General features: G+C 43.6%; 1 protein-coding gene across 1 annotated transcript in view; it reads right to left on the minus strand.

The window, feature by feature from the left end:
* Window positions 1–828: 828 nt before the first annotated feature.
* TMEM229B (transmembrane protein 229B) overlaps window positions 829–10,176 on the minus strand; it is a 23,914-nt gene continuing 14,566 nt past the window's right edge. Inside the window, exon 2 of the mRNA XM_009320967.1 lies at window positions 829–2,039. Within this exon, the coding sequence (XP_009319242.1) occupies window positions 1,509–2,012 (504 nt within the window). The 5' untranslated portion in view covers window positions 2,013–2,039 and the 3' untranslated portion in view covers window positions 829–1,508. The remainder of the gene's footprint in view (window positions 2,040–10,176) is intronic.

Raw genomic sequence — 10,176 nt, forward strand, 5'->3', positions numbered from 1 at the left:
GAGATACATCTGACAGCTGGAAGCTCCATGTTTGTTGCTAACTTCAAAAGCCAAGACTTGCCAGAACGAATTACGAACCTGTGGCTGCCACTATCAAGCACTTTCCCTGCACTACAACTTTCCCTATACTCCTTGAATGCCCCCAGTAGTTTAAATTTCAAACTGTCCCCAGTGCAGGTAGTTCTACAATGGAGCCACAGCACTCCCTCCTGCTCCACCTCTCTACTGCTGCTCTTGTACCCTAGCTCGAAGCCTCACTCAGGCAGAGCATGAAGAAGTGCTCTTCAGAAAGGGATTTTTTGCTTTTCTTTTTTTTTTTAATAATCTATCAGGCAGCATGGCATATCTCTTGCTGCCTCCAATTATTGTCATGACAATATGGCTGTGGTTATTTAAAGCAGAATTTGGGAAGAAAAAGCAAATCCTCTTGATACACTGAGGAGAACACTGGGCAGGAATGAGCCAAGACCTGTCAGTGCTGAAGGAAGGTGAGAGTCAGTGCCAGAGGATCGAATCCTGGACACCACATTAGCCGCATGAAGATTTTGACCTTCAAATACAATGGGTTGCAGCCAGACTAAGTCATCAACACCACCAGAAACACAGGAATCCCTGGGATGAAAGGCAGAAAACTCTTGTGGCCTGTACAGTCTCTACAAGGTTTACTGGAGCTGGAATCTGCAGCAGTCCTTCAGATAAGGTCTGCTTTGAGGGGACAGAGGAGATGGGAAGACTTACGCTATTTCTTGCGCCTTTTGCCAAGACTCAGATTGCACAGATTATGGTAAAATTCACTCGGCAAAAAAGGCCTTTATTAAAAAAAAAAAAAAAAGAAAAAGAAAAAAATTCTAGTGAGTATCAGGACTGAGATTTCAAAAAGTACAAGATCTGTATAAATTCAGCAAGATGTCCAGCACCAGATTATTTCGTGGTGCAACAAAGAACCTGGGGAGAGGCCAATGGGACCTCGCGAGGGGAACACCATCTACCTCCCCAGCAGACTGCCAGTCTTAGGTTCTTCTCAACAGCAGATGGATTCTCCTTGTTCCTGCAGCATCTCAGGTCCCACGGGAGGTATTGGTTGCAAGCAAGCACCTGAATATTGCCTAATGGAGTAAGCCAATCACTAACTTAGCTGGCGTGTCCATGCCCATCCGCTAATTAGGTTTTTTTCTTTTTGTATGCATTTCCACCATAGCATTTCTTTTTCTTCTTTCTCCACATAAAAGAGTAAGCAAAAGGACTGCTTTCATCTGTAATAAGTTAAAATCAGAAATGACCTAACTAACAGGTAACTGATATTGGTCCTTGGAGCCCAAAGAGTAAAATCCATAGAAAATCTATTGGTTCCATTTTTTTCTGGTATATCCCATGCACACCCCCATTAGAAAAATGGGGTTTATGAATCTTATCATACAGCAAGGAGCAGTACCTCAGAGCCAGAGCTGACAGTCCATGGTAGAGGTCTGGGCTCTCTCAGATTGCTAAGTGTGGTTCTGAGTCACTGCTCAATCAGTCTTCACATGGCCGTTGGCCAAGGCAACGGGGACAGTGGGGGCCCCTGGCTCAGCAGTCTCATCAAATCGTAAGCGCAGGGTGTTTCTGATCACCAGCTGCTCCATGATGAAAGAAGCACAAAACCATGGGATGGCATACTCTAGGGTGATCAGGCCCATGAAGTCAAAATCAAACTGGGAATAGTCCCATGGGCAGGCATTGAACTGGCGCAGGATGAGGCCGGTTGTAAACTCCCAGAGGTATGTCCAAAGTGTGTAAATGAAGCAGCGCACTAAAATGTTACACTTGTCTTTGAGATATAGATACATCTTCTCCACAGTGAGGATGGAGGTGCCATAGATGAAGAGCGCCCACACACTGGTAACACCTGGGAACTTCCAGTTAAAGTTGACCACAAACTCCCAAGCAGCTGTGAACATCACCTCACAGAAATAGCCGTGAATAGCGTAGAGGTACCATCGGGAGAAAGCGGTCAGAGGTTCTGCTGCAGCCATTCTTCTGCACACACCCCAGCAGGCACTCTGAAATGAAGAGAAAAAAAGAGAGAGAGGAAGAGAGAGAGGAGTTAACGAGGATGTCACAAGTCCTTATCCCCCAGATGGCAACACACACAAACTCGTAACGTCCACAAGGGACAAATCTGAGAAAGAAGTGAATTTTAAATCGTCTCATTTTTACCACAGCAAATTTTAAGTCCTGGGGAAAGGTGGCACCTTACCGGGCTCAGTCTCAGAATGGGCCTGGACAACATATACTGCTCTGCCCAAGAAGCGGGATGCAGCTGGTATTGCATTGGTGATAAGGAGGGAGCTGACAGGTACAAAGGCTTTACCGGGGTGAGGCTGCCAAAGAACTTTGGTTGCAAGTCAGTAGAAAGATACAGTCATCTCGCAAGGAGCGCCCATCACTTTTTTGCTCTTTTCAAGAAACAGCACTGTCCCCTACTTTTCTAATACAGAATAGATTAGATGAACGCAGCATTGAAAACCTGGGCCCTTCCAGCTGTCACCTATAGTCTCTACACCCACAATGTTTACTGCAGTGAAAAACTGAGTTTTGATGGGAGCTACAGAAAGGGAACTGGAGGGGAAAGTTTCAGAGGTTTTATGCTTTCAGACACCACACCTTGCACCCAATATTCAGCTGAACTGTTATTTCTTCTGTTAAAGAACTCATGCATTGTATGGCTAGGATTTGGAAAATAGTTTTCTTATGGTGTCAGACTGCCTGATACCAAGTCAAAAAGCACAAGAGAGCCATTGAAATCCATTCAGATTTGGCTTCAGGACAGCAAAACACAAAGGAGGAGAATAAAAAGGAACAGCTGAGCATAGTGGTTAGTCATGATAAATAGGAAACGAGAACAAACTCTAATTGTCTCTACAGGAAGAAACTTGGTGAAGAGGTTTTGAAAGGGCACCATTTGCTTATCACTGAACTGTTTCAGCACAATTAGTTTTTACACTTTTTGTAGAGATTTACAAGGTCCTAAGCATTGCTCTGCCACGCTACAGTCCCTGGCCCAAGCTGATTTTAAGCATAATTTTACTGAAGCCTTACGGATTTACACCACAGGGTGAATTTGACCTCTTTCATTCTTAGAAACTTACTCTTTCAAGCTGGGTTTCTCTTGTCTCTTCATCAGGCACTATTTAACTTCTTTGCTCTGCATTTGTCAGTTGTGGCGCAAGGTGCTAGGAAAGGACCACACTAATGTTACATGCAGTCATTCCAATGCCATCTAGAAAGAGACTGTTCCTGCCCCGCTCTGTAAACACGGTGCCCCTCTGAACAAAGCATTAACACGCAGTATGACTGAAATTCTGAGAGGAGATGACAGAAGAGAATCGTTTATAAGGAAAAAGGAACTATAATAATGATCATGAAGATATGCAGAATATTCACAGGGGAATATTGAAAGTGGAAAGAACAGAGCTGTATCCATGACCTATTCACTGCTCTCTTAAATGGACACCCAAACAACCAAAGTCTTGGCAGTTCATATGATATGGGTGCTTGAACAAAGACCTATTTCCTAATGGCGCAATCCATTTTACACAGGACACTCAACTACCACCAGATGCTACAGGTCTAGGTCAACAGCACATTGTGAGCTTGTGGGTGAAAGACTAAGGAGTCACTAGGAATTCCCTTATGTCTCCTAACAGTTCAGTCCCAAGAGAGCCTGCAAGACACCGGTGGAGGTGGCACCTGAGAAACATGCAGGGGGTGTTATCCCCACACAGTCCACAAGAAGCTGATGTGTAAGGGCACCACAAACTTTCCCTCTGAGGATAATGAGAGTTTGACAAGGTAATGTTACTTGATTAGTTTGCCAGCACAGTTGATAAGCTTAGGAGTTTGAATCCTCAAATCATTCCTCCATTCTCACATCATTTCAAGAACAAATCAATAGTCAGAGGTACAGGAGTAAGGGAAAGCAGTAAGAAGGAAATGGACTGTAGGTATCTTGTCAGAATGGGGATATATGGCTGCAGCAGGAAGGGAGAAGTTTTTTATATCTGAGGAGACAGACATCAAAGGATGCAGAGGCCTTAGAAGTCATACCTATTGCTAGGTAAGGCACTGAGGAAATACAGAGCGTCATTCTCCAGGGAAGAAAATGACTGTAAAGTTTTTACTAAGCTGCCAAGGGATTCTGTGGTTTTCCTCTCTTTTCAATAAGCCTTTCTCAGCTTTCCACTTGCAGTCCTTAGTCCTTGCACTTCCCTCTACAGCTTTACATGAAATGTATTAGAACTGTTAGCTGGGAGCATCCACAGCATGCAGTAACTATCTGTAAGGTTTTCGTTGTAATTTTGAAAATTTCTTCACAAAGTTGGATCAAATGCACAGAAGGTCCTTCCCTCTCAGTCCCTCCCCTCTTATTCCAAGGATCCCCTCACCAATTATTTCCGTTGCCTTACACCTGCTCACCAAAGCCTCACACAAATATATCCAACAAGCCATGTCCTGTTCTACCCCACACTATTTCCTCTGTGCAATGAAGGTTTCTCTTTCCTGGTTCTATACCACATACTTAATAATTATCTATTTATTCTCTATTTCTTTTTTTACACTTTGCAAAATATCTAGTCACTATACTAGAAGTATAATAACTGAATGTAGACCGGGTCTGGGACAGCGTCTACAATAACCATTTGCAAAGACCACTGTTGACTTCTTTTGAATCCTGAACCTTTCACCACAACTGCAAGGAGACAAGCATCAATGCACTGACACTATCCCAATATTTGCCTTCTACTGTCATGTGCCCAGTCAGCCCAACCTTGATGGGAACTTCCTTCTTACGATATGCTTGAAAGAGTCCTCACAGGCTGCCTGCTGATTAAGAGCATCCCAAGACAGGGCAGATGCCAGACTGTGGTAGCCCAAACATAAATTGGTTCCACTGTGCTAAGCAAACCCATAAATCACAGCTCCTCCTGTGAAATATGTCATTCAAAATAAAAAGAAAAGTACACAATAAGACATTGAAGGGAATGGAGGATACCTAGGGAGACTACAACAAGTTACAGCACATCATTGCACAAGTTGGGGACTGCACAATGTAATGGTTACAAGTCACTTGAGCATTTACAAAACAATTAAAATTGCAGCTGTTCCCAAGCATCTTATTTCCCAGCAATACCAAATCGTCTGGTGCCTGGTAGGCAATACTGCACGAAAAGGTCTCAAGAGGGAAATGAAGGAGAAAAGTCTTGTTTTACCGGGCAGCAATTCATGATAAAAGGATCAAGCTGAAAAGTAGTTGCAGGACATTAGCATCCAAACAGAAAGCCAAGACTGGATTCAGTAAGAGATGCAGGTTTGTGAAAAGCCTCAAGCAGATAATTGAACTTGGTGATGCAAGACTTTTAATGGAGTGACAGTAATACAGACCAAAAAGCTCTGAATGTATGATAAGTATTCAGTCTCCTGAGGAAAACAAATGACGTTCATCACTTGAGGTAGTTACAGTGGGATGGGCAGCGGCTTCCTGAAATCTAGAAACACAGCTGCCACCTACACAGTTGTCTCAGCAGAGAGCAAACAAGTCCTGGAGGCTGCACATGGATGGCCATGCTTGTACTGAGGCTGCTCACACTGTGTTGTTTTGTGGAAAACAGGGAGCGTCTAAATTTAAAGCTATGAAAATACTTTCCATCATCATCAAATTATATTTCAAGCAGCTAAAGTAGAAATAGTTCCTCTAATACAATGTTATTAGGAAGCCTGAGCTAAGCCGGCACAGAAATTTACCCTCTTTCTCCAGTAGGACCTTCTTTTCCAGCTTGCTGATAGAAGAAAGAAGGCGAGTCTATGGAAACCACACATGGGCCTTGGAGGAACACGCAGTCCTTTCCCTGACTGCGCGGCCTGTGCGGATAACGCTGCTGGCAACACAGGGGCCAAAAGCCCCTCCACCTACAGGGAACAAGCGCAGCCCTAACACGGTGAAGCGTATGAATGACTGTGTTTCTCTACAGAAATCTGGTTCAGAGGATCAGGGCAGGACTCTGAGTTAGGCCTGCAAGAAAATAATACTGTAACAACACGAAGATTATACTTTTATATTTTAGATTATCAACTCTGAAATGGATATTAATCACCCCCTAGGTTGACGTAAGATACAGATAAACCTGGTGCACCAGGTCAAGTAAGAAGAAAGGATATAAATACCAGACTGCCCCGCTTCACGCGCGAGACCCTTCTGCACAGGGGGAGCACTTCCATACTCATATTCAGCTTTGCAGGTGATGCAGCCCAGGCAGGCAAGAGGCAAGCGATCGGAAAATGGGTTGATGGGAGACCAAGAAATACCGGCAGATTTGTCACACACAAGCACTGCAGGGGAGACATCAGTGCATGTCATATTCATGCCTGATTAAGTTCTTGAGCACTGCCTGGTTCATTTTTTTGAAAGCTCTCCTTTGCAGTGGCTTTGTGCCTGTTTCCCTGCTACCAAGCCAAACTGTGCTTCAAGAAGTCTCTCCCAGATTGCCTCTATTCCCTCTACTCCAGCAGAATTATTTAGACTCACAACCTCTGGGTGGGTATAATGAGACCTCATCAAGATACTCTGAATTAACTCTGAAGTGCTAATAAAAGAAAAACACAAACAAAAAACCTCCATGAGACAATTCCCCTGATTAGTGATGGCCTGAGGCTATAAATTCTGTCAGCTACTTGATTCACTGCAGGTGAACTTGAACTACTGCAGGAAGTTCCTTATTCTTAGTGCCCACTTGTTTCTGCCAGTTAAAAAATTAGGGCACAGTGTTACTTTACAATTTCATATCTGAAGTATTTACTAATATTTACTTTTATAACATGCATGTTCATATTTCTAAGAAATGCCTTAGATACACCTATAACCCTATGTTACATGTCATAATTACTTTTTAATTTGAAAGAGTAACTGCAGACAGAGAAGGCATACATGTAGTAGGATACTTCAGTCCCTCAAAACGACAGGACTGCGAGCAGCAGACAACTCTGAAGTAGAGGGCACCTGCCACTCCCTGACCGTAAGCTCTACTGCTTACGATATTCTCTTTCCTCAGACCCTTCTTACCCAAACAGTACTTATGTAAGTAACCATTCTTCATGACTTTTTTAATTACTTTCATTGGCACATCATTGTAGCTACTGTGTTCTTCCTTAAGGCTGGGAGAATCAGACGTGTACCTGCTTTTCTGCTTTAACAAAGAATAGAGTAGATACAAGGATGTGTCGATGAAAATTGACATGCATTTTTGGGCAATACCTTTTTAAATGTAATTCTTCCTCTTATGTTGCATTTTCCCTGTGAGTAAACACCAAACGAGCATGCCTTTGCAACCACGGGCAACATTCAATGAATGTGCTGCAAATCTGGCTTCAACATTTTCATATAAATCTCACACAAACCACTAGCAGTAAAGATTTACAGAACACTGGTGCTGGATTTGGCCCCAAGACATTAGTTCATCAGTGTTTAAAGATTTATGCAGTAAAGTCTTAGCAGTACTTATGTGTTGAAGTCATAAGTCTGAGGAGATATTCATCCTTCAGGTAACTGAGAGCCTCAATTAACTGTGGCTCAGAAAATAGAATTTCGACTGTACTGAAGTGTGGAATAGTTCCAGCAGATCAATTAATCAAGCCCTGCAATGAAGCTAAAAGCATGCCACAGACAGATGTCTCCAAACACAGACCTGATGTCCATTCCTTACTCTTAGCGCTTTCAGGATGGATCTGGAGCCCTGGGACTTTGGTCAGTTCTGAATGTATTAATCATCTGGTTTTGCTGCTTCTCTCTCTGGACTCCACCTCCATTAAGATGCACGTTGTCTCCCTTCCTCTGGGTTCTACCCACACCACCATGTATTGCAAGTAAGAAAGCACAGCCCATTTCCAATCTGCATTTTCCCCTCATTTTCATCTCTAGCTCCTTTACCTTAGAAGGCGCATCCTTTGGCTGCCACTCCTCGTTCCCTTGCCCAGTTCACTCTGTACCTGCTGGCAGCCTCTGATCCCTGCCTATCTTTCAAATCTGTTCCAAAGAGAATTGGGATACAGTAAAAAAGAATGACGACAAAAGGAGATTAAATGAATCCAATTACCAGACTAAGCCAAAGGGATGGGGAAGTGTAGTTCTTACCGGTAATGCCTGTGTGTGGGCTGCCCAGAGGGCACCATTTCACAATGGGAAGGAGAAAGGTAGGGTTTTCTTGGGAGGGAGCATAGAGGGGGGGCTTTTCAGAGAACAAAGAGAAAATAGGAAGACATTGTTAGTTTAAAGAATAGTTTTCTGACTAATGTAATCTCATGAACGGCAGTAGAAGTGCAGAAAGCTGAAATTTCCCATACCCTGTCTCACACATAGCATCATGTTACTCCAACACACCTTAGCCCACAGTGACCACTCCAACCTGAGAACAAATTAAGGCAGCAGCTCTTCACTTACAGTGACCAAGAGGGATGCTTCCTATGCTCCTGACAGAAGTTAAGACCCATCAAGAGTCAAGCAAGCAGCGGACTTGCAAGACAAATCTGTGAAAAATGACCAAGTCCAAACTCGACATCTAGAAGTATTATCCCTGAATCTCCCCAGCATCTCTTTCAGGTAAGGTCATGTCCTTCTCGAAGCCTGTTGCTAGAAGACTCCTGTGCCTTACCTGCTGCCCTCCCCTGTTTGGAAAAGCTGCCCCGCGTCCCCAGCATTTGCTGATACTACAGCTCTCGAACAAGCAAGTGTCCAGCAAGGGCTCAAGTGCCCCTGAAGTGGCCCCAGCACAAAGCAGAGACTTTGAATCCAGGACCCTGCTGTTGGGGCAGACAGAGCTTCCCACTAACGCGGCGGGGGGGGGGGGGGGGCCCAAACTCACGAAAGGTCTGCCCAGGAGATGGCATGTCCAGGGGGGCACAACCTGCCCTGAGAATCTGTATCAGCCGTCCTCCAGTTTTGGGTGGTCAATTGCTGCATTCACCATTATCTTAACCTGGACCTTAAGTCCAGCTTGACTTCATTCTCTGCAGTGAGAGCAGAACTGAGTTCCTAGAATCCATTTTTAAAAAGCTGCCGCAAGTTTGCAGCCCATGACTGCAGGCCTAGGTCTGATCACTCATAGTTCCCTGATGGGCAACTGCCTGACTTGTAAGCTCCTGTGGGCTGGGCCGCTTCATTTCAAACCGTGCATTCGAGTACAGTGGCAATCAAAATTCATAGCTGTTTTTGAAAGCTTGAGCTCAACATGTTGTATTAGCTGACTGAAGCAAATCTGACATTCAAAGAACATAATGCACATCATGGCTTACCCAGGAAAAAGCAACCCAAAAGAGAGCAATGAATGGAGAGAGAGAATTTATCCTGAGAACATGCTGAGAGTTTACAAGATTTTGCCATCACCAATATCCTTTCCACTGTCACTAGAGAGCCAAAGGATATAAAGAAGAGACAACATTAAGGTCAAGACATTCTGTGTCACCCATCTTACATGGTTTCTTAAAGCTGTTTGGAAATTCAGACAGTTCTTTTTTGAAAAGGGGTTTGGTTTTTTTCTTCTTAGCAAATGCCCCCATCTTCTTTCCAAAGCAAAATGAAAAGCAAATACACCAGTCCACTCCAACACTAAAATAATAAATTGATTTGGACAACTCACGGAAGTCAGTATCGGTAATAGTAACAAATAAACATGCTTAGCCCAGCTCTTCTGAACAATCTGCAGTAACAAGCCAGAATCAGGATGCAATGGAGGAAAGCCAGGTTTGGCAAAAAAATGACAAAAAATCCAAACACATTTCACATTGAAAATGAAGTTTGGCAGAGAAAAATATTATTATCAAGGCAGTGAAGTAAGAGTATCTAAAATCCTAGGCTGCTAGTACCCTGACACAATCCAAGTCACTTAAATCTGTGAAGAACAGCCGTGTGCATAAAAGGACAGAAAAAAATAGAACTGTTGACAGATCCAAGGCAGTCTCTCCTAGTTTGCTGCAGGTAAAGCTCAAAGCAGCATTTCAGAAAGTTTGCTGCTTCTTTTACTGGAAATTCATGCTGCATATACACAACTGTAAAGAACTATTTCCCTCTTCTTGTATTACTCTTCACGAGTGCACAAGCCTTCATAAACTCCCAGCATTCAACTGACAGTAGATAGCTGGATAGTGTAA

Source organism: Pygoscelis adeliae, unplaced genomic scaffold (genome assembly GCF_000699105.1).
Source record: "Pygoscelis adeliae isolate BGI_AS28 unplaced genomic scaffold, ASM69910v1 Scaffold3, whole genome shotgun sequence".
In the NCBI taxonomy this organism is placed as follows: Eukaryota; Metazoa; Chordata; class Aves; order Sphenisciformes; family Spheniscidae; genus Pygoscelis; species Pygoscelis adeliae.